At 35.3% G+C, this 26,284-nt stretch overlaps 1 protein-coding gene across 1 annotated transcript; it reads right to left on the bottom strand.

Moving 5' to 3' along the window:
* Positions 1 to 2,010: 2,010 nt before the first annotated feature.
* Positions 2,011 to 16,084, bottom strand: LOC112028306 (probable LRR receptor-like serine/threonine-protein kinase At1g05700). The gene is given in 22 exon segments (XM_065770311.1): positions 2,011 to 2,422; positions 2,627 to 2,819; positions 2,908 to 2,970; positions 3,192 to 3,318; positions 3,398 to 3,583; positions 4,178 to 4,212; positions 7,060 to 7,223; positions 10,000 to 10,080; positions 10,167 to 10,238; positions 10,399 to 10,470; positions 10,897 to 10,938; positions 10,940 to 11,027; positions 11,125 to 11,600; positions 11,740 to 12,274; positions 13,410 to 13,438; positions 13,649 to 13,729; positions 13,816 to 13,887; positions 14,025 to 14,096; positions 14,523 to 14,655; positions 14,753 to 15,228; positions 15,377 to 15,911; positions 16,003 to 16,084. Coding segments are annotated over 22 exon segments (4,026 nt in total).
* Positions 16,085 to 26,284: the final 10,200 nt, after the last annotated feature.

Below are 26,284 nucleotides of genomic sequence, written 5' to 3'. Positions count from 1 at the left end.
TTTTTTTTTTTTTTTTTTTTTTTTGTGGAGAAGCAAAAGATAATTAAGTTAAAGGGGAGGTTGTGAGAGTTCTAAATAAATTTAAAAAAAAAAAATCAACCGTGAAGAAGAGAGAGAAGATAAAAAGGTGCATGCTAAATTAATTAGTAAAATATATTGGTCTATAAAGACCTATGGATAGATCCCATTTTCATTATTTAAAAAGAAAAGAATAAAAAAAAAAATGACATATGGAAATTGGGTGTGGGGTCAGAAATTGGTATTGTATTTTCATTTTGTAAGGTTGAATTTATTCAATCATTTTGTTGGTTTTATTTCGTGCCAAATTTGCTTATAATTCAACATTTAGAAACCCTGTATTTAGGTGAGAATCATGTAAGGGTAGTGTGTGACAAAGTGTGAAGAAAAGCTCAAGAATGTGCACTCAAGAAGAGCCTCGCGACTGGATCTCGTGACTGGCAAGTCGCCAGAATGGCACATGTGTGAAGCATGTAGGGGGAGTTGAAGGGTCAAGCTAGCTGTTACACTACAGGACAAAACCTCCAGTCTGGCCAGGTAGTTAGTTCGCGACTCAAACTCGCAACTCGTTCCAGTCACGAGCTTGAGTTGCCAGAATGCCTTGTTTGTTTGTAATTGACTCTTCGAATTCCTCATTCACCCTACTATGAATACCCTTACTCCCACGAAATGTAAAGAGCTTCCAGAGAGAATTTTAAGAGAAAAACCCTAGAGAAAAATAAGATTGAGTCATCCACAATCTTCATTCTTTAATTCTCCAAATTCCTCTACTCTCACCTTTTCCATTGACATATCTTTGAGAAGTATATTAGTCAAATACTTGTCTCACCATACCTATATCTGTGAGAAGATTTTTCGGTGTTGGGGAAGCAGTTCAGAAGGGACCAATTCATTTTGGTTGATGCAATGGGCGATTGTGGGATCCGGTAAACTAAAGAAGACAAAGTTTAGCGTAACCTTGTTGGAGCAAGAAGTTTGGAGGGCTTAGGTGCATTGAGTAGATTAGGCTTGGAGGATCTTTTGCTATTCAAGTATCCTAACTTTATTCTCTAGTGGATTTTTGACCGCTTAGAGGGCGGCGGAGAGGTTTTTCGCCGAGGACTTCCGTTTCATTTTCGATAACACATCGCTGTATTGTCTTTGTATTTGCATCTCTCTTCCCTTATTCTTTACCTTTTAATTATTGATGTGGTTGTGATTAATTTCGATTTAGATTGTTTTACCAATTCTGTTTTAGCTTATTTTCATATTCCTCACTTACATTGTTTAATTATAAGCTTGTGTTGGTAATTTGTGATTTGGGGGTCTAAACGTTCATAGATGTTTTATACACTATTTGAACATTCACATTTGTTCATATTAAGGTTGTGTTTAACATTGGTTTAAAAAACTAGTTTTTTTTTAATATATGGCTTATTTTTGTACTATTCGTAGGTCTCATTCTACTATTTCAGTTACTTTTTAGCTTTATTTGCAGTATTTTCAGCAAAAAGTTTTTAGTTTCAGCTATATAAGCTGTTCTCAAATAAACTCTAAAACAAATATTTTTTTTTTAAAGAAGAATGTTAAAGCAAAACTTTTTTTTTTTTTGAACACATCTTAAAGCAACTTAAGCTGAATCCAAATGTACATCTGTATTGAAATATGAATATCCATTTGGCTCAAACTAGTGGGTTTTGGAAGTGAAAGACCAAGTCTCTACTCGGAATTTTACTGTTCTAGTCCATTCTCGATCTCATGTTGTATACTTCAATACCCCGATTGTAATTTATACTGTTAAATACTTCATTTATCATTTGGAAAAGTTGAATCGACAAATTTGATACATTCAGTTCAATATTACAAACAAGTAGTCCGTTAAGACCGTCAATATGTACTGGTTTTAATACAAAAATAATGCGAATAATTGAAGTATAATATGCATTGAAATAAGTTAAAAAGCAAAAAAGTTAAGTTATAGTACATGCACCCATTTCAATTGTGGATGACTATTTACCGTGCTACAGGATTGAGTTCAGTATCCAGATTCATATTGTTCATTTCAATTGTATAATTTGATTCACCCTCGTAGCCCTCCTTTTGAGCAAATTCCGTTGTCAGACACTCCTTTAGTTCTGCCACTACTTGACTCATGGTTGGTCTTCTAGTGGAAGTGGAAGACACACAAAGCATTGCTATTTCAACAGCTTTCCAAGCAGAGTTCATGTTGAAAGCACCCTGCAACCTTGGATCAACAATATTTATGATATCCCCTTGAGCAAGCATGAAACTTACCCATTGGCTTATGTGAATATTTTCATCTGCGAATTTTTCTATCACAGGTCGAGATGTGATTATCTTCAAAAGAACAACACCAAAGCTATACACATCACTTTTTTCCGTCAATCTATATGAACTGGAGTACCTGTAAGTCAATGTATATTATAATTTTAATAGTTAAACTTTCATTATAACAATTTCAACTTATTTCAGTTCGTCTTTAATCATTATTAGGTCTTTATCCATTTTCTTTTAAAAAATGGTTGCATCATTGTTGATTATAAATACCACTATTGTTATTTCAAAAACAATGAATTTTGAAGACTATTAAATTGATGTAAAGACTCACTCGGGATCCACATATCCAGGGGTGCCAGCAACATTAAATGTTGACACATGAGTATCGCCATCAGTTGGAAAAATCTTGGATAGTCCAAAATCAGCTAATTTAGCATGTAAATTTTCATTCAACAAGATGTTTGTGGTCTTCACATCCCTGTGAATTATGGGCGGTTTACAACCGTAGTGCAAATACTCCAATCCTAAAGTCAAGACTCCAAATCATTTATGGGAAAGGTTAAAAGAAAAAACATTTTAAAATAGAATGATGCAAACCAACTCATTGCTTACCCTGTGCTACGTCCAGTGCTATTTGAAGTCTCGCTTCCCAACTTAAGATATTTGTATTCTTACCTGCATTCATGATGAAAATTCCTTAACCTTTCTATTTGTGTTCTTCAAATAAGCTTGGTCATGTGGTGATTAAAAGAAGACTAAGTTTAGAAAAAATTTCTTTTTTCTTTTATTTTCTTTTGTTGCTAAAACATAGTATTTTATATTTTTGGAGAATCAAGATATTGAGCCAAAATGTGGATTCTTTGCTTAGTACAGTAGTACTTCAATTATGACCAAACCTGAAAGATGTGTTTCTAAGTCTCCATTAACCATGTACTCATAGATGAGTCCCATGTATGTTTCTTCGTAGCAATAGCCAACAAGGACAGTCAAGTTTCTATGATGAACTCTCATAAGAAGTTTCATCTGTAATCAAGAAGTAGCCGATATTAATTTTATATGAAAATGTGTCTATGCTCAAGAAATATAAGTTAGACTTGCTTGCCTCTGCTTCAAATTCCTGGTACCCTTGCACTGATGTTGGAGAAAGCATCTTCACCGCTACTTGAGTATGGCCAATGTAGCCATGGTAAACTTTTCCAAATCCACCCTTACCAAGAATTCTCGTAAAGTTGTTGGTAATATTTAGGACATCGGAGTATTTAAATTGTTGTTGAATTGATTCAAATGACTTGGGATTAGCACCTAGAATTCCAACTTCTAAGATCAACATGAACATGATAGGCTTGTATTTGACAAATGAATACATTTCTTATATTTAAAGTTTTCACCTTTAGTCTTGTCTTGTTGCTTTCTCTTTCTAAGCCCCCACAAGATAGCCGCAACAGTCAATGAAAGGATAAACAAACCCCCAACTGATCCCACAATTGGAATGATAATATTGTTCTTCTTTTCGCATGAATCGGATCCACAAAGATTGGAATTTTCACCCAAACTAGCCAACAACAGAATTGATGGCAGCAATTGAACGCAAGGCAAAGAAATATAATTAGAAAACTTTAGTAAAAAACAAGAAGAACTTAATTTTTTCTCATGCCTGAACTTATCTATAGAAATATTATGTTTAGAATTTTTGTCTATGCTGTTGGGGAGACCACAATTTGACTCTCTACAATCACTCTAAAAACAGGCCTACGTAGTGTGATGTCAAAGACCATAAAAGATTTAAGTGTATCTTTTTTATCACCAATTGATTTTAAAGTGAAATGACATAGCTTACGGTCCTACAAATAATATCAGAGTCATGGTTATGGGTTCGAGTCACGGGAATGTTATTGTGAGGGAGGGATTGTTGGGAGACTACAATTTGACTCCCTATAACTATTCTAAAAACAGGCCACATGGTGTGATGTCGAAAGTCATAAAAGATTTGAGTGTGTCTTTCTCATCACTAATTAGTTTTGAGGTGGAATGACATAAATCACGGTCCGACATATACAATAGATTTATGTGATTCTGTAATATGCTTATCTTCATAAGAGCAAGAGACTATTGATATTATCATATAAAAATAATAAAGTTTACACTTTACATCATATTTATACTGTTCATATTTAAAAACTCTAACCCAGTACATTGAAAATGAAAATACCCTTATAATGAGGCAGTGTGGATCTAGAATGATTTGAGGGCAGCGAAATATACAATTTTGCACACACTTATATGCACTCAAACATCTATCTATATATTACTAAAAGCTGAAGCGTGGTGTTTAATGCTGCTGTTCTCACGTTGCGCCACATCAGCTGCCACATCATTTTTTTTTTTTTTTTGTAATATAATTTTTCCTACAATTTTAAAGTAGTTTTTACAATTTTCAGCCCTATAAATCCCAGCCTTATAAATGCAGTCCACTACTTATTTATTTACTTCCACTATCACCCTATAATAAATCCAGCCCACTACTTATTTATTTACTTCTACCACATCACTATCCAATTTTTTTTCCTATTTTTTTCCTATTTTTCTTTTACATTTACTTCTTTTTTTTAATATTTTCACTTACTCCAAACTTTCTCCCTCCCTTACCTTTTCAACTCCCCCTTACCTTTTCATCTTCCCACTACCATCTACTTTAATATCACTTTTCATCTTTCCTTTCATCTTCTCTCATTTTTGTCTCTTCTTATTCACACTATTTCACTATAAATTTGTCATTCTCTTCCATTCTCTGCATAGTTTTTTCTCATAAAAAAAGGTTATTTCTCTCTCCCTCTCTCTCTCTTTGTTGATTTTTTTTTTTTAGTTTACTTGCATATATACTTTAGGTTTATAATTCTTAACTAATTTTCATAACTTTTTGGAATCAACGTTTGGTCTGTATGATGTCATTGATAAATCTTTGTTGTAGAAAGGATATGATGGTGAAACACTTCAGATCCCTAGGATTTCTTGTAGCTGTGTTCAGCCTTGTACCTATAGAAGGCCGATGTAGTTGTGTTAAGAGAGATGGCCTCGCTGTTAAAGAAGATTTTGAGGTACTAATGCACCCTAAATTTGCTGCTGCTATCATTGAAGAGGATGTAATTGTTATGGTTCATAGCAACTGACGATGCTTGAAGTGTGCATGAAATTAAAGGCTATAGGGGAGAGATGGCCTCGCTGTTAAAGATGATTTTAAGTTACTAATGCAACCTGAAATTGCCGCTGCTATCATTGAAGAGGATGTAATTATTACGGTTCATACCAACTGACCATGAATCATGTATATATCATGTATATGTTGTAAATGAAATACTAATATTATGTATATACTCTTGCAATTCTGCACAATTAATCTCTTTGTTTATGTGTTTCAGTGTTTTTCGAATATAAAGGATGTCAACAATATTGATCTTATGGGAAAAGTTACATAAAGTATTGAGATTTTTTTTTCTTTTTTTATATTACAATCTACTAAAAATGATTTTTAAATATTTAAAACCTTTCTATTTTTTATATTATTAACGATCTATTTTTTATATTACTAACGTGTTTAACAAAAAAATATAAATAGATTATTGACTTTATACATTCATCTTCAGTGGTTTAACATTATATATAATTTTACCTTTACATATTTGTCTACTTTAATTTAGATGTTTATAACTAAATAATATTATCAATGAAGAGTAAAAAAACCAAAAATAATGTCTATACATATCTATACTATATATAATAATGGAGTTTTGTAATAAATTTTATAAAGTTCTTTATGCACTACATCTTTAGCATCTTTTCTTTTCTTTTNCACATCCCTGTGAATTATGGGCGGTTTACAACCGTAGTGCAAATACTCCAATCCTAAAGTCAAGACTCCAAATCATTTATGGGAAAGGTTAAAAGAAAAAACATTTTAAAATAGAATGATGCAAACCAACTCATTGCTTACCCTGTGCTACGTCCAGTGCTATTTGAAGTCTCGCTTCCCAACTTAAGATATTTGTATTCTTACCTGCATTCATGATGAAAATTCCTTAACCTTTCTATTTGTGTTCTTCAAATAAGCTTGGTCATGTGGTGATTAAAAGAAGACTAAGTTTAGAAAAAATTTCTTTTTTCTTTTATTTTCTTTTGTTGCTAAAACATAGTATTTTATATTTTTGGAGAATCAAGATATTGAGCCAAAATGTGGATTCTTTGCTTAGTACAGTAGTACTTCAATTATGACCAAACCTGAAAGATGTGTTTCTAAGTCTCCATTAACCATGTACTCATAGATGAGTCCCATGTATGTTTCTTCGTAGCAATAGCCAACAAGGACAGTCAAGTTTCTATGATGAACTCTCATAAGAAGTTTCATCTGTAATCAAGAAGTAGCCGATATTAATTTTATATGAAAATGTGTCTATGCTCAAGAAATATAAGTTAGACTTGCTTGCCTCTGCTTCAAATTCCTGGTACCCTTGCACTGATGTTGGAGAAAGCATCTTCACCGCTACTTGAGTATGGCCAATGTAGCCATGGTAAACTTTTCCAAATCCACCCTTACCAAGAATTCTCGTAAAGTTGTTGGTAATATTTAGGACATCGGAGTATTTAAATTGTTGTTGAATTGATTCAAATGACTTGGGATTAGCACCTAGAATTCCAACTTCTAAGATCAACATGAACATGATAGGCTTGTATTTGACAAATAAATACATTTCTTATATTTAAAGTTTTCACCTTTGGTCTTGTCTTGTTGCTTTCTCTTTCTGAGCCCCCACAAGATAGCCGCAACAGTCAATGAAAGGATAAACAAACCCCCAACTGATCCCACAATTGGAATGATAATATTGTTCTTCTTTTCGCATGAATCGGATCCACAAAGATTGGAATTTTCACCCAAACTAGCCAACAGCAGAATTGATGGCAGCAATTGAACGCAAGGCAAAGAAATATAATTAGAAAACTTTAGTAAAAAACAAGAAGAACTTAATTTTTTCTCATGCCTGAACTTATCTATAGAAATATTATGTTTAGAATTTTTGTCTATGCTGTTGGGGAGATCACAATTTAACTCTCTACAATCACTCTAAAAACAGGCCTACGTAGTGTGATGTCAAAGACCATAAAAGATTTAAGTGTATCTTTTTTATTACCAATTGGTTTTGAGGTGAAATGACATAGCTCACGATCCTACAAATAATATTAGAGTCATGGTTATGGGTTCGAGTCATGGGAATGTTATTGTGAGGGAGGGATTGTTGGGGGACTACAATTTGACTCCCTACAACCATTCTAAAAACAGGCTATATGGTGTGATGTCGAAAGTCATAAAAGATTTGAGTGTGTCTTTCTTATCACTAATTAGTTTTGAGGTGGAATGACATAAATCACGGTCCGACATATACAATAGATTTATGTGATTCTGTAATATGCTTATCTTCACAAGAGCAAGAGACTATTGATATTATCATACAAAAATAATAAAGTTTACACTTTACATCATATTTATACTGTTCATATTAAAAAACTCTAACCCGGTACATTGAAAACAAAAATACCCTTATAATGAGGCAGTGTGGATCTAGAATGATTTGAGTAGACATGGCAAAACGGGCGGGTCGGGTCGGGTTCGGGTCGGGTCAATCGGGTTGCGGGTCAAACGGGTCACGGGTCAAAACGGGTCATTATAAACGGGTCACGGGTCAAAAACGGGTCATTATAAACGGGTCAAAATCGGGTTCGGGTCAATCGGGTTGCGGGTCGGGTCGGGTTGACCCGTATTTTTCACATGAATTTTTTTTATTTTTTATTTTTATAAAGAAAACAACATGTATCTGTTATTTGGAAAGTTATACAACAAATTACTTGATGTAAAATGCATTATTTTGAATTCACCACTTATATCAAGAATGAACTCAGTTAAACTTATTAATACTTATTCAACAATTTTAAAATTATACAAATCCTAACATTACTATCTAAAACAAAATAACACAAAGATAAGTAAAACAAATACACAAGTTTTATTTCTACACAATATCAACATTCCAAATATAAAACAAAATTACAAATGACTTATTGGATAACTCATTTGATAAAGAATAAACATATATAAGAAATTTACAATCTTGAAAATTAATTTTATAATCTATTATCAGTTGTGGTTGACACTCTATTTCAATTTGAGATATACTTTAAAATTTGATTGCTTACTTATTTATACATGGTCTCTTTTATGAATATCATATTATTGTTAAGCAACACACACTCTAGGAAATATCATAATTTATTTTGAAAAGCCGTTTATTTTGAACATAAAGTATTAAAAAATAGGTCTAAGTATTCATAATTTATGCTAATTTAATACTTTAGCTTCACTATTTTCACACTTGTGAATATTTCTCACATATCTACAATTTTAAATCTATATTTTTAACTCTACTGTAACCAGATTATCTTGGCATGTATTTTGCTATTTGATATCTAAAAATATTTACTCATTACAGAATGTTCAACAATTTATCTTTCGATTAATTTGCATATAGTTATATAAATGCATCAATTGTTTCCCTAAAGTTTACAATAAACAATTAAACCAATATATTCTTAGTTTTACTATTTTTTTACCAAAAAAAAAAAATTTTAAAAAAATGGTTCGGGTTCGGGTCGGGTCGCGGGTCGGGTCGGGTTGACCCGCAAAAAACACGGGTCGGGTCACGGGTCAACCTGTTTTTGCTTCGGGTCAAAAAAATCGGATTCGGGTCGGGTATTTTTCGGGTCGGGTCGGGTCGGGTCAGAAAATTCTAACCCGTTTTGCCATGTCTAGATTTGAGGGCAGCGAAATATACAATTTTGCACACATTTATATGCACTCAAACATATATATAACACTTGAGCCAGATATGAAATATAAAAAATTATTCGTGCTTGTAAGCGATATATTAATTTAAGAAATCTCACAAAAGATATAATATTCATTATACTCTGTTTGTACATTAATTCCTTTTTTATGAATAATTTGTGTATATATATACATATTTAAAAAAATTATAATTATAAATAAAATGATTTTAATATTTTTTTACAATAATTTTTTATTTAAAAAACTATTATGATCATTTAATTTAAGTAGAATAAGATAAAAACCATATATAACTTATGTATAATTATATTATTACATAATTACCACAAATCATATTGTTTATACACAAATAATTTTTACAAAAGAGAATATATTATTATGTAAAGAAGTTGAGATCCTATTACTCTATTAGTTCTTTTTAGATCACATTGAAAATAACAATAATGTTTTTCTTTTCCCTCTCTCTAACTTCCTTCTTCTTTTTTTTTTTTTTTTTTTTTTTTTTTTAATTTCTTCACCTTCATTTTTATATATATTTTTATTTTACCTTCATTTCCCTTCTCTTTAGTTTTCTTTCTGTTTTTCAAATGAGTTTTGACATACAAAAGAGAGATAATAGTGTATTAATTATAATAATGATTTAAAAAGAAACAAATTGCAACAATTACAAGAAATTCACAACATACGAGCCACCATCTCTAACATATTTAATAAATAATTATCTTCTGAAAATGTGAATTAAGAAGAATTACAATACTTCCTCCAAAAAAAGAAGAATTACAATAATAAAGAGTTCATCTTTTATAGAACCATACCTTAATGACAGTGAACCATTCTTTGATCTTTCCATGAGTTTAGCTGGAATTGAACCAATAAGTTGGTTTCGTTCCAAGTTCCTGCAAAGGGAGAGAATATGATTTTCCTCTATTCTAACCAAAATTTTTGTAGTGTAACTGTAAGTTTGAAAATCCAAGTAGCTTACAGAACCCTTAAATATTGCAATTGAGATAGAAAGTCAGGCACCGGTCCAGTTAGGCTATTGCTTGATAGATCCCTAAAATCAGAAAATTACTTATATTTAGTATTGGTTGTGATAAAAAAAAAAAATATATATATATATATATTATATATATATATATATATAAAACTTGGTTTGGTAATCATTGTCATTTTTCTACTTTTCGTAATCATGCTTGTGAATTATAGATACTTACAAATATTGTAACATTACAAGATTTGATATGTCAGCAGAAATCTCTCCGGTCAATCCACTTAACGACAAGTTCCTGTTCACAATTACGATTTACAATAAGCTTGTTAGAGATGCTTCAAAGTTGGTTTCAAATTCATAAGGCTTATTTGTGCGGGAAACTCATAAAGGCTCATTTGTGTTAGTGGATCGCTCTGTTTGGGTGATAATCACAAACTACAGCCTTGTGTCTGTAGAAATAAATAGTTTCTGAATGCAATTGAAGGTCCTGGTATTTACATGTAAATTATATTTCTTAGGAATAGACATATCTGTATGAACAAATACATCAAACTCCATCAGTGACATCATTATTCATTACCCAAATTACCAGTTTCTCTTTTTTGAAGAAAATAACACCACCATTCACCTAGTGGAGTTATTACATGTGTGAGGGTGTATCATACTATGATGTGATAACTTATTGCATCCATACACTAATAATATGAAGATACAAACTTACAAGGATATTATTCTAGGGGATTATAACCATCACAATTTAATCCTTCCATGAGTATTCCCGTGGGGCACACGGATCTCCTTGCCAATTTCTCTTTACTCCGTAAGTTGACTTGATCTTTGTTATGGCACCAACTAGTATTAACATATAAATCCATGTTAACTAAAATTCGATGTAAATAAGGATACTAATTATATTTGAAAAGCACGTGTGGAACAACACATAACATACCATCTTATTGGTTAGTAGCTGACAGTGAGAGATCTTTTACTGAATATATCTCAAGTGCATTGATGATGAGTGGAAGTGTTGAACTATTAGTTTTAAAGATTGAAAATTGATATTTTCCCATAGGCAAGACCGATGGGCTATACACAGTTCTTGTACTTAAGTACTGAGGAACCAAAGATGGTAACCAGATTTCCCCGTTTATAGTAATAGCGAATGATCTTAACTGGTTGGCATTTAGAATTACAAGTTCAGCAAAGTGCATGTAGATATAATATTGGGAAATTGGGTCATCTGGCACCCAGTAGAAGTCCAAGGGAAGGCTATTATTTGTTGGTGCAGCAGCAGTACTCATAACAACAAACGGTGGCTGGTAAATATTGTGAGCATTGGAGTCAATGGTAGACGAGGTACTTAAATTAGTCCATTGATTGTAATTGTATGGAGACCATATGCGATCATAAATGTCATCCGGGTACCTGAGTAAACATAGATGTTCAGTGTAAGGCAGGAACTAATTAAATTTATGTTCAAACAGAAAACTATGTCATGGCATTTTATTTATTTTTGTGTAATAATGCAAAGGTGAAAAGGTGTATCTTATATAAAATGACTCACCTGTAGTGATCATTGGTTACTGAACCAATATCCAATCGCACAAAGAGTGCCAATGTTGAGTTGCTTACATACGTATCATTGTTCAATGGCCTCAGCTCTATTGCTGATATAAATGGCGTCCCGAGGCCAGTGTTTACAAGACAGACTTGTAAATAATTTTGAGATGGGGCATGTATGAGCTCCTTGTAGACACTAGAAGATGCAACCTGTATTTTGATAGTATCCCACATATTTGGTCCAAGATGCACATCGAATTGTGGTAACTTACTTTGTCCATCATAATTTCCATACAAGAAGGTTGCTCGGATCAAATATTTAATGCCTTGCGTAATGTTTATGCTGTAACAATTCCGGATTCCTTGAGGAAAGCTTCTGAGATTCCATGTTTGCTGTAGATTGCTATCTTTAAATTCAGTAGATATCTTCTGACTTATACCAGCGTCTATGAATGCTGCGTCTGAAATGTAATTAATACTTGTTGTCGCCTCCGGATAGCTGGAATTCGGTGTTAACCCACAATCAATGCTTATGAAGCCTGAGGCAGATAGACAATAATTTCTAAGCTATATGGTTAGCAAACCAAAACAATGCAATACATATATATATTGCAAGATCTAGATGATCATACCTGACTAATTTCCCATTACAAAGTCTTCTCTCTCCCTTTTAAAGCTTTGGTTGAATTTTGATTTGGGTTAATACTTAGTTTTTTAGAAATAGGAATTTGAGTTTATGTCAAAACACATTCTACATGGCTTTTATTCCTTTTGTTTCATTTTAATTTTTGTTAAGATAACATTGTAATTTTGTGATGAATTTTTATTATTATGATAATCTCATTATTCCTTAAGAGATGAGAAATTTGAATAATGAATTTGAAACTTATAAAGTTTAGTTGTATATCAAATATAACACACTACAATAGAAGTTAGAAAAAGATAGTTAATCTTAAAAAAAAATATTAATCAAACATACAAAATATAATAGTATGATATATTTGTACTTTGTAGATATAAAAAGATGAAAAATACTTGTAGCAATTTTTAAAAAAATAAATAATATTTGAAGTAATTGTTAATTTTTATATATTACACCCCATTACAAATATTTATATATTCCCATGCATCGCGTGAGTCTGCGGCTAGTATATATAACATTTGAGCCAGATATGAAGTATAAAAAATTATTCGTGCTTGTAAGCGATATATTAATTTAAGAAATCTCACAAAAGATATAATATTCAGTATACTTTGTTTGTACATTAATTCCTTTTTTAGGAATAATTTGTGTATATATATACATATTTTAAAAAAATTATAATTATAAATAAAATGATTTTAATATTTTTTTGGAATAATTTTTTATTTAAATAACTATTATAATCATTTAATTTAAGTAGAATAAGATAAAAACCATATATAACTTATGTATAATTATATTATTACATAATTACCACAAATCATATTGTTTATACACAAATAATTTTTACAAAAGAGAATATATTATTATGTAAAGAAGTTGAGATCCTATTACTCTATTAGTTCTTTTTAGATCACATTGAAAATAACAATAATGTTTTTCTTTTCCTTCTCTCTAACTTCCTTCCTTTTTTTTCTTTTTTTTCTTTTTTAATTTCTTCACCTTCATTTTTATATATATTTTTATTTTACCTTCATTTCCCTTCTCTTTAGTTTTCTTTCTGTTTTTCAAATGAGTTTTGACATACAAAAGAGAGATAATAGTGTATTAATTATAATAATGATTTAAAAAGAAACAAATTGCAACAATTACAAGGAATTCACAACATACGAGCCACCATCTCTAACATATTTAATAAATAATTATCTTCTGAAAATGTGAATTAAGAAGAATTACAATAATAAAGAGTTCATCTTTTATAGAACCATACCTTAATGACAGTGAACCATTCTTTGATCTTTCCATGAGTTTAGCTGGAATTGAACCAATAAGTTGGTTTCGTTCCAAGTTCCTGCAAAGGGAGAGAATATGATTTTCCTCTATTCTAACCAAAATTTTTGTAGTGTAACTGTAAGTTTGAAAATCCAAGTAGCTTACAGAACCCTTAAATATTGCAATTGAGATAGAAAATCAGGCACCGGTCCAGTTAGGCTATTGCTTGATAGATCCCTAAAATCAGAAAATTACTTATATTTAGTATTGGTTGTGATAAAATATATATATATATATATATATAAAACTTGGTTTGGTAATCATTGTCATTTTTCTACTTTTCGTAATCATGCTTGTGAATTATAGATACTTACAAATATTGTAACATTACAAGATTTGATATTTCAGCAGAAATCTCTCCGGTCAATCCACTTGACGACAAGTTCCTGTTCACAATTACGATTTACAATAAGCTCTTTAGAGATGCTTCAAAGTTGGTTTCAAATTCATAAGGCTTATTTGTGTGGGAAACTCAAAAAGGCTCATTTGTGTTAGTGGATCGCTCTGTTTGGGTGATAATCACAAACAACAGCCTTGTGTCTGTAGAAATAAATAGTTTCTGAATGCAATTGAAGGTCCTGGTATTTACATGTAAATTATATTTCTTAGGAAAAGACATATCTGTATGAACAAATACATCAAACTCCATCAGTGACATCATTATTCATTACCCAAATTACCAGTTTCTCTTTTTTGAAGAAAATAACACCACCATTCACCTAGTGGAGTTATTACATGTGTGAGAGTGTACCATACTATGATGTGATAACTTATTGCATCCATACACTAATAATATGAAGATACAAACTTACAAGGATATTATTCTAGGGGGATTATAACCATCACAATTTAATCCTTCCCATGAGTATTCCCGTGGGGCACACGGATCTCCTTGCCAATTTCTCTTTACTCCGTAAGTTGACTTGATCTTTGTTATGGCACCAACTAGTATTATCATATAAATCCATGTTAACTAAAATTCGATGTAAATGAGGATACTAATTATATTTGAAAAGCATGTGTGGAACAACACATAACATACCATCTTCTTGGTTAGTAGCTGACAGTGAGAGATCTTTTACTGAATATATCTCAAGTGCATTGATGATGGGTGGAAGTGTTGAACTATTAGTTTTAAAGATTGAAAATTGATATTTTCCCATAGGCAAGACCGATGGGCTATACAAAGTACTTGTACTTAAGTACTGAGGAACCAAAGATGGTAACCAGATTTCCCCGTTTATAGTAATAGCGAATGATCTTAACTGGTTGGCATTTAGAATTACAAGTTCAGCAAAGTGTATGTAGATATAATATTGGGAAATTGGGTCATCTGGCACCCAGTAGAAGTTCAAGGGAAGGCTATTATTTGTTGGTGTAGCAGCAGTACTCATAACAACAGACGGTGGCTGGTAAATATTGTTAGCATTGGAGACAATGGTAGACGAGGTACTTAAATTATTCCATTGTTTGTAATTGTAGGGAGACCATATGCGATCATAAATGTCATCCGGGTACCTGAGTAAACATAGATGTTCAGTGTAAGGCAGGAACTAATTAAATTTATGCTCAAACAGATAAATTATGTCATGGCATTTTATTTATTTTTGTGTAATAATGCAAAGGTGCAAAGGTGTATCACTGTATCTTATATAAAATGACTCACCTGTATTGAGCATTGGTTACTGAACCAATATCCAATCGCACAAAGAGTGCCAATGTTGAGTTGCTTACATACGTATCATTGTTCAATGGCCTCAACTCTATTGCTGATATAAATGGGGTCCCGAGGCCCGTGTTTACAAGACAGACTTGTAAATAATTTTGAGATGGGGCATGTATGAGCTCCTTGTTGACACTAAAAGATGCATTCAGTATTCTGACAGTATCCCACATATTTGGTCCAAGATGCACATCGAATTGTGGTAACCTACTTTGTCCATCATAATTCCCATACAAGAAGGTTGCTCGGATCAAATATTTAATGCCTTGCGTAATGTTTATGCTGTAACAGTTCCGGATTCCTTGAGGAAAGCTTCTGAGATTCCATGTTTGCTGTAGATTGCTACTTTTAAATTCACTTGATATCTTCTGACTTATACCAGTGTCTACGAATACCGCGTCTGACATGTAATTTATAGTTGTTGTCGCCTCCGAATAGCTGGAATTCGGTGTTAACCCACAATCAATGCTTATGAAGCCTGAGACAGACAAAATAATTTCTAAGCTATATGGTTAGCAAACCAAAACAACGCAATACTTGTATATATTACAAGATCTAGATGATCATACCTGATTGATCTTGGGCATGAATTAGATGTATACAAAGAAGACCAACAAGAAATGCATGGATGAAATTTTTGAACCACCCCATTCCTGACTATCTAATTTTCTTCTTGCATATGGAAACAATGCTGCGGAAATTTTCTAGACCGTCTTATGCTTTATGCTGTGGAAATGTAGTACTATGACAAAACGTAGTACATAGTCAATTTTTCCCATTCATATGAAGGATTCTCTATTGTAAATTGTTTGTTCATCATATTGTTTAATTCATACGCTCCTATTATGGTTTTTATTTTTAGGTATATGTTCCTATCATGTCTAATACCTAGAAAGTACCTGCAGAATTTATAATTTAAGTCAAAGTGAATGACAATCAGGGACAGAGCCACTATTGGACTAGGGTTGCCCCCATTTTTTTTTATAAATATTATTATATATAAATGTGTATTAATTTTAGGAATTTTGTTTTATAAAATTATATTTTGTTTTCTTTAAACAATATCATTAATCTTTTTTAACAATAATGCTATACTCACAAACCTTTTTACAATATTTTTATAAACTATTTTGGTAACAAATTCTTATTGGTTCGCACATGAACCCATCACTAATATCATTTTTTTACTTACTAATAACTACTAATCACATCAATAATTTATAATATAAAAAAATTTTGTAACTCTAATATTTTTCTCATTTTAGTAACTATAAAAAAAAAAAAAAATTATAGATTTAAAATCTAACACAAAATATACAATAAAGAACAACAAATTTCAAATTCGTAATACTTGGAAGTATGACCCTATTTTGGATATTTAAAATCATGCACACCAATTTTTAATTGCATGATGGGCTACCATAATTTTCACACTCAATTAGGGGGGGGGGGGGGGACACTCCATAGAGAGAGAGAGAGAACCTAAATTTTTTCTATTCTTATGTGTGTCTTAGGCTAATGAAACTCTTTTTATTTTTTCTCACACATGCATATTTTTTTCTCTTTAATTTGTGCACTTTATAAAAACCATTGTCAAGAAAAACCTAAAACTTATTGTCTCTGAAGTGAAAAAATTTTTCTCTCTTGATTTCACTCTCAATTATATTATTTTTACTCTCTCCAAAAACAAGCACCCTTGAATCAAAGCCATAAAAACTTGTGTGATGATGCCAAAATCATCAGTTTGGGTCATTCGCCCAATCCAAAGTATTAGACGATCTTGTTGACTTGCAAGATAAAAGAGAGATAGATTGAATAGACCACCGGGTTGTGCTCGGTGGGGGAGCCTCCGATGCTTAAGTTAGTATCAACCCATATTTTTCATATTTAGATAGTGTTTTGTAGTAGCTTTTGACGTACCTTTGCTAGTGAGACAGATTGTCCCTTTTATAGGTGACTTAGGTAGTTATTGTACATAAATTAGGATGATTATTACCTTGATTGTAACGTTCTTTGTTTTGATGAGAGTTTAAGACCTTTGATGGTCGTTATTGAATGTGTTGAGTGGTTATCTTTGATGGCCTACTAATGATACAAGATCGTCCATATTAATGGACGACCTAATGATTTTTCTGGACTCATCAGTTGCCCCCATTCCTAAGTCTGATTTTGCTTTATGTTGATCAGGCTTAGAGAATGTTCTTGACTTGTTCAAATTCAGGCTTCTTTATCATCAACTACTTTCTTCTTCAGAAATGTTAGTATTTCTATGACAACATCTTAGTATCTGCCTTTAGAAGGTCTTTTTAGACATTCGAGGGATGATAGCTTGAAAGTGAGCTGATTTCTTTGGACGAACATTTTTATCACTGCTGAAGAGTAAGGTAATTTCTTTGGACAACCATTTTTGATCACTTCGATGCTTCTTCTTTCATTCAATTTTTGGTTGTCATGTTTGATATTCTTGATTTGCGTGTGACTTGCATTTGTGTGAGAATCCTTGTCTGCTTACGCTCGTCTAAGGGTATTTAGTCACTTAGCCACTTTTAGGTGACTTAGATCCAATTACGGAGCTTCGTCATTTAAACTTTGTCAGCGATTTACATAGGTCTAGTGGAATCTTGTCCTTATTATTTTTTTTTTTTTGTGTGTGTGACTTACATTCATTTAAGGAATCTTGTCACTTAGGCTTCATCAGTGATTTACACTCGTCTTGGCAGAATCTTATTACTTGGCCATTTTTTGGTGACTTACTTCCATTTAAGAAATCTTGTCACTTAGACTTCGTCAAAAACTACTACAAAATACTATCTAAATATGAAAAATATGGGTTGATACTAACTTAAGCATCGGAGGTTCCCCACTGGGCACAACTTGGTGGTCTATTCGATCTATCTCTCTTTATCTTGTAGGTCCTACGAGATCGTCTAATACTTTGGATTGGGCGAGGGACCCAAATTGACGATTTTTGCATCATCATTGTGCAACACCATTTTTATATAAGAATTCAGTTTTTAATCTTTCAGTGAATGAATATATTATTGATTTGTTGACAAGAATTACAAATTACAAATTATCTTCTAATAAGCAGTAAGATTCTATGTACACCAAATGAAGCTAGTGAAAATTTGTTTCCCTCTTCAAGAACAAGTCAAAATACAAAACATATTGACACAATGACACTGACATTATGTCGTTAAAAATGATTAGGCTCCGTCAATGTATTGATAGCCCAACAACTACTCAAATAATAAAATGCAGTTTGTTAAAAGATCCACAAAGCGGCATTTGAATATATTTAAGAATTGCAGCAGTGCAGCAATGACTTTTTCATTTTCCAGAGCAAGCTGTTGCATCAGGCCACCATTTTTTATAACTCGTCATCTCCAGCTGGAAAAATTATATTTTGTACCTAGCATATATGCGGGGTCTCTCACACAGATCCAAGCCCCACATGCTGTGAGACCTACCTTTGTGTAAGAGACCCAGCATATATGCTAGGTGCACGATATACTACCTCACTCCACATTGTTGTAAGATTTCTTATTACCAAGGCCGGCCTAAGGTATTTTGAGGCCTTAGGCAAAACTTTTAAATTGGGTCTTTTTTTATTGTTTAAATATCTACTTTATATAATATATTTATTTAAAATTTTATTTTTCTTACTTTTTATGAAGTAAAATTATTAATTAAGTTTTTGTATTCAATTTTTTTTTTAAATCTTCTTTTTAATTGATAATAAGTGAAATTATTTCATTGTTATTTTTTTATTTCATTATCTTTTAACTCTGTTTTATAAATTTATTGTTCATTTATAAGACTTTCACCTGAATTTTTAGTTATATATATATTTTTTTTAATATCAAGTGACAAATTGATCTAGAGATCTTTTTGAGATTTGGTTTTAAAAAAAAATCAAAATTTTTTTATATCCAAATCCACAGATTTATCTAATAAAATCAAGTAGAATAAATATTTTTCAAAAAATAAAATATGAAATACAAAAACTAAATGAATGCATAAACTAATAAAAAAACGCCTAATTGGACCAAGAAACGGCAAATCAAGTGGCTATATAGTTTAGGCTTAGACTTTTCTTTATACTAATTAAAGGCCTATGTTGCACGGTTTTATCATAATATTATAAAATATATATTTTATTTGAAAAACAATAATAAAATAAATAATTATTATAAAGAAAGGAATAATGAGTTTTTAATTGCTACGCCACATGGTCCATGTATGCATCATGAATTGAGCTACTGGTTCATATGTATCTAGATTTGTATCTTTGTTTGAAATTTCTACTGATGGTGAAGTCAAATCAAAATATGTGCATAGGGCAATCATCTTTTTAGGAATTCAATAGTGTACAAAACTACATAGAACAAACAATGTATTTTTAATTATTAATTATTTGTAAATAAAAATATTAATTGTGATAATATATTTTTATATAATTACTACTGTAGGGTCAAAGAATTTGGCAACCCCGACCCACTTTATACCAAGCCCAAGGCCCATGCTGAGGAGGAAGAAACTTCCAAGGACGAAGTGATAAAGCCCAAATTGCCCAGGAACATTGCCGAGGACAATCCTGTCCTCGGCCAACCAAGACCATGGGAGGAGGAAGCAACGGGCCATCAAAGGTAGCTTCCAGGAACATCCCAAGAGAAAAAGCAAGTACAATGTGTCAGCCATGGAAGCATAATGGAGGAACAATTCCAGGATAAACTGTCACCTCCACATTAAATGCGCACAATTAACATTCTAGCCACATTAATGGAGAAATGACCTTTGAATAGTGCTGCTTTGGTTGCTGCAACTCACAGGAGGTTTGGTAAAGTGGCTGATGAGACGGGTAGTCAGAGAGAGGCGTGGATGATCAACAAGTGGAGGAAAGAGATTGTTTGAGGAGGACTATATAATAGGGAAAAATAGATCAAAAGGGGGGGGGGGCAACCATCGTCATTCAATAATTATTACCAAGCTCCTCGGATTGTGCCGAGGACAAACTTTCTTAGATAATCTCAGTTCATCTATGTTTGATTATTAAGAACATCATATTGACCGTTGTCCATGCACTAAAGTCTAGTTCTTTATCCCACTCTCTACAAATTCATTGTATTGGGCTAGTTGGGTCTGAGTCCACTCGTCTAGTAGAAGAAGTGCTCAGATCCAGTACTTACAATTGGCGCCGTCTATAGGGAGAACTTGTTCGTTAGTGAGTGCAACAGTCAATCATGGTAGGATCAAGCTCCCATCAGCAAGAGTCCCTACAGGGTCATTTTAGCAGTCCCCTTAAGTATACATTTCGAGGTATTGACCACGTGGAGAGGATTGCTAAATGGGGCGTAGACCTGGGGGCTTCTGACATCAAGTATACACCCCGTGCCTCTAACAAGGGGCTAGTTCACGCGGGTCTGGCAGCCCGTAAGGAATATATGGATATTCTGGAACCTTTTGATGCGGTTAAACGGAACCTTAGTCAGGCCGGGTCCTCGAACCTCCTACTTCGGGAAGATCAACGCACGCTGGCAACATTCTTCGATGATTGCGCAACCAGCAGTATAGAGCACATGGTTATGATCCTGATTGTTCCTACATCGTTAGCTTATTTAGAGTTAGCGGCTGAGTGTTGCCGTTGACTTCGTTAAAGTCGAGAAGACAATTTTACGTTACCATCAGCAACACCAATTCCAAGTCCCATTGGAGGGAAAAACAACAACACACTCATTCATGAAATAATTGTTGCAGAGAATTGAAAGATTCAAAAAGTAAAGCAAGTAAAAAGTGCAGCCTTTTTATTAAATAAAGGAAAAGTACATCATACACCAAATGGCTTAGGCAGGCTTGTCCTAAAGCTAACTATAGAAACAGAGGCTTAGGCAGGCTTGTCCTAAAGCTAACTATAAGAAAAGAGAGGCTGAGGCAGGCTTGTTTTAAGGCTACCAACAGTAATCGAGCCAGTTTGGATGGTGCCAGCGATGAGAAAGGAGAAGAAGCGGAAGCGCCTGATGGCTCCATCCCAAGATGTTCCCTTGATTCTCTCCTTGTTTCATGATAATTAAGCATTGGAGGCGGCAACACCTGGGCATCAACCATTCCGCAATCTTGCAAACCTCCATCGATGAGTAAACTGGACGCAAATCGCTACCAGCTTGAAGGGCAGGCAAAGGCGTATACTAGAGAAAAATGTTATATTTCTCACGAACCTTTCTCCTAACCACAAAATGTCCTACCATCAAGGCGAGACCGAAATTTTGTCATGTCGAAAGTCTGATATGATTCACGCCTGCTTCGGCTCTCGGTTGAAGAAGAAGGGTCTTCTCCCTCACTCGGTTGAAAGGTAGGAACACCTTTGGCCTCCGCGTCCTTTGCCTCAACTGCGTCGTCCAAGATCTGGGCGGCATTCCTGGTTCCTGAGAGAGGCTTGGCTTCCTTGCCCTCGCCCTTATCCAGGGCCACCCTATTTCCCTAAGCCTCGATCACAATCTGGGTAAAGCTCTTGGAAACGCCTAGAGGCTTGAGAACTTAAAGTTCCTATTAAACTCAAAGACTTGCAAAATGTGAGAGAACGATTCCCCCAGAGCGCCTTATATAGAAGGCGAAGGCTGGTGGAAATTAATCCGCATGAAATTCGAAGGAAGAATTACAAGCGATATTAATCCCGACCAATTTCCAAGGAAGCCATCAACCGCTGGATCTCCGTTAATCCACAAAGATATTAATGAGGGCGCGCCTCGCGTACTGAAATGTTAGGTACACAACTCGAACAGCCAAAAGACGCCTAGTAATCAGAAGTGGCAAAAAATTGAGGCGATGGGGCTACTGTCACATGTAAGGATGGGGGGCCAAAGCCGCCCTTGTCCAGGTCAATGTTGGGCTAAGGGCCCAGTCTGAGGAAGAACCCCTCCTCGGCAAGGCAAGGCCAAGACCGTTATCACTTCAGAAGCAAACTTTCCAACGCTGAGGACAAGTTCCTTCACTCCAAGCAGTAACGATGAAGTACTAGACAGAACCGAGGTCTTGCATAGTCCTCGGACTCAAACCTATGGGGAAACTAGTTACTTCACAAAACTAAGTACTAGACAGAACCAAGGTCTTGCATGGTCCTCGGACTCAAATCTATGGGGAAACTAGTTACTTTACAAAACTAAGTACTAGACAGAACCAAGGTCTTGCATGGTCCTCGGACTCAAACTTATGGGGAAACTAGTTACTTCACAAAACTAAGTACTAGACAGAACCAAGGTCTTGCATGGTCCTCGGACTCAAACCTATGGGGAAACTAGTTACTTCACAAAACTAAGTACCAGACAGAACCAAGGTCTTGCATGGTCCTCGGACTCAAACTTATGTGGAAACTAGTTACTTCACAAAACTAAGTACTAGACAGAACCTCGGACTCAAACCTATGGGGAAACTAGTAACTTCACAAAACTAAGTACTAGACAGAACTAAGGTCTTGCATGGTCCTCGGACTCAAACCTATGGGGAAACTAGTTACTTTACAAAACTAAGTACTAGACAGAACCAAGGTCTTGCATGGTCCTTGGACTCAAACTTATGGGGAAACTAGTTACTTCACAAAACTAAGTACTAGACAGAACCAAGGTCTTGCATGGTCCTCGGACTCAAACCTATGGGAAAACTAGTTACTTCACAAAACTAAGTACTAGACAGAACCAAGGTTTTGCATGGTCATCGGACTCAAACTTATGGGGAAACTAGTTACTTCACAAAATTAAGTACTAGACAGAACCTCGGACTCAAACCTATGGAGAAACTAGTTACTTCACAAAACTAAGTACTAGACAGAACCAAGGTCTTACATGGTCATTGGACTCAAGCCTATGGGGAAACTAGTTACTTCACAAAACTAAGTACTAGACAGAACCAAGGTTTTGCATAATTCTTGGACTCAAACCTATGGGGAAACTAATTACTTCAGAAGACTAAGTACTAGACAGAACCAAGGTTTTGCATGGTCCTCGGACTCAAACCTATGGGGAAACTACTTTCAACAAAATGGAGCGTGAGCATTCACCTAAGTTGCAAGCGCAGCCAGAGGGGAGTCTAGTGCCTCGAATTACCTGCCCCAGCCTACTTCGATAAAGATGCAAAACAAATGCGAGCCCATGAGCATCACTTTAAGCACTTCAAGTGCTGAAACGCAATCTTGGGCTCAGCAAGTTTATGAAAGGCGTATGTTTGTATAAAGTATACGTTGTGAACCAGAGTCTTTTGTGATTCATCTAAAGGGGAAACAAGTTGCATTGATGAGATTGTTCAATTTTCGGCTAAAACCTGAGGCAAAATTTACGTCATGGGTCCATCGTTTCCAATTATCCAAGTACTACTGGCACGCCACTAGGATGAACCGAGCATTGAGTAAAGCATTAAAGCATGATAAATAAAGAGAAACGTCATTCGAAGAAATAAAGACAATTGGATACATTACACAAAAAATAGTTTCATTACAATATCACCAAGAAAAAAAACAAAATAAAATGAAAAGGAAAATAAGATTATAATGGCCCAAGTCGTCAAAATGGGATAGCCCGTCGAGATGGCCTATTTCTTCAACTTGATAGACAGCTTGTCCTTGGGGGTCTACTGAGAGGTTGCATTTGATGCTTTGGGATCCTGGCTCGGAGGGGCAGCTTTGGGGAGCTCTTTCTCAGCAGGAGGAGCCTGAGAGTTAGCAGGTGTGGCTTAGGAGTCAGCAAAAGGCTTCATCACATCATGGGGCACTTCTTGGTTACTAGTTTCTTCTTTCTCCAATGCCCCTTGGTGCTCAGTCTCCTCGGCAGGCTTATCAGTTGAAGTCGAATCCTTGGTAGCACTTGCCTTAGCAGGCTTATCAGTTGAAGTTGGATCCTTGATAGCACTGGTCTAGCCTTCATCTGTCGCTTTGGAGACGGTGCCAGCTTCAGAGTTGGCGTAGGCAGCCTCACGAATGGCTGGGGGGGGGGTAGTACACACTCTCTCGGCCCTCCTAAGCTTAGACGAGGCCTCAACCCCAGCTTGGTCGAGGGCCTCATTCCAAGTCTAGGAGCAGTAGCGTTTACATACCTCGGGTACTTGAGCCTTGAGATTAACCTTAGTCTCAGACATTCCCACAGCAAAAGCCTCCTCCTTCGCTTGCTCCTTAGAGCTTTCAGCCTCTGTCCTCACAAACTTAGCCTCTACTTTAGCCCTCAAAGCCTCGTCTCTGGCCCACTCAGCGACACCTCTAGCCCCCTTTACCTCTGCCAGTTTCTTCTTCAGGTCGACAATATGCTCCTTGGCAATCTGCAGCTGACCCTCAACTTCCAACAAGCGTCCCGTTTGGTCCTCGGCCTATTTTTTAGGGCCAGCTAAGCTGGATACCGCGCTGTCTCTAGCCTTCATCATCTCCTTCAGCTCCTCCCTTGCCTTCTTAAGATCAACCTCGGAGTTCTTAAAGGTATTCGCGGCATCCAAGTACTTGTCGTGCTTTTGATCCAAGGCCCTGCTCTGGTTATTGGCCTCCTCTTCCAGCCTAAAAGTGACCTGGACAACCTGCCAATCGAAACAAGCACACGGTAAGTTGGGAATTAAGGAACAAAATTCAACGAAGGCACAAGTGTCAGAAGTCTTACCATACCCAGGTACCTCTTGAGGCTAAGGGCAACTTCCTGCCTCCTCAAACCCCCCAGCTCGGCCATGTCGGTGGGGAGCAATAGGGACCTCTCCAGGACATTAGCCACGTAAGCGCCTTCGCCCCCTCGAAAGTCCTTAAGGGAGGCATCATCCATCAAAGGTTCCCCATGAAGCACGGCGGCAAGCAGCCAGGCCTGGGGCTTGGACTACCGGGCGACCGCCTTTTCCTCGCCCTGATGCCTAATCCTCAACTGCTTTCAGGGTCGTCAGGCTTCATCCTTCTCCTAAGAAGAGCGAGATCTCCCCTCATCCATTGGATCTTTGCCTTTGGATGGCCTCTTTCTTTTCGAATCGAGGGACTCAAGCTGAGGAGTCGGGGTCAGCTAAGCGGAGGGCGACCTAGTCTGCACGGTTTGAGGCTTAGGTGAAGGAGGAAGAGGCTTGGAATGTTGCTTCACTGGTACATCTTTCCTCGACTGGCCTTCAATCAGGTCGAACAAGCTAGTCTGAGACTTCCTTTTGAAACTCATCTCGGCCTGAGAAGAAATCCCTTCTGGTAGGATATCTGCTTCGGTCAAGTTAGGGTTGCCTAGGTCACCAGAGGGGTCCTCGGGCAGGTTCACTTGGTCGAAAGCGCCAAATTCGTCCTTGAACGGACCCAAATCAGTAACCTCTTCTTTTCTCACGGCTCTTCCTCCGTCGTCCTCAGCAACCTGATGGGATGAAGAAGGACCTAACAATGGGACGCCCTCTGGGATAGGAGATCCTTCAGGGAGTAAAAACCCGTGCTCTGCTACAGTGATTTGGCAAAGCCGAGGATCTTTGGCTCTGATCACGTACTTTGGAGCCGCGAACCACTTTTGGATCGGATCGTACCCGAGGATCTTGTCAGCGGCTCTAGCTTGGTTGTTAGCCTTGTTCACAAAGACCTCCACTCTAAGTACGGTTTCCAAGTCTTCCTTGTTGACCAAATGAAAGTGTCGTCCGAAAGCGTGTGGGTCTGCAAAAAGGAAAGCACGTTCATATTAAGAACCAAACAATGCAAACTACATTAACCCAAAAGATCAAGTCCTCTCCTACTCTAGGCACCCCACCTCGTGTCCCTTCCTTTATTGGACAATGAAGGCCATCATGCCATTCCCTGGACACTATGAGAAAGTCCTTATTTAACCCCTTACTGGACTCGGGGAGGCATTGAATAAGCCGAACCTTATCCTCCCTCGT

Source organism: Quercus suber, unplaced genomic scaffold, assembly GCF_002906115.3.
Source record: "Quercus suber isolate HL8 unplaced genomic scaffold, Cork oak 2.0 scaffold_29, whole genome shotgun sequence".
Lineage (NCBI taxonomy): Eukaryota > Viridiplantae > Streptophyta > Magnoliopsida > Fagales > Fagaceae > Quercus > Quercus suber.
The sequence above is the reverse complement of the archived record's forward strand: the minus strand, read 5'-3'. Positions and strand labels throughout refer to the sequence as shown.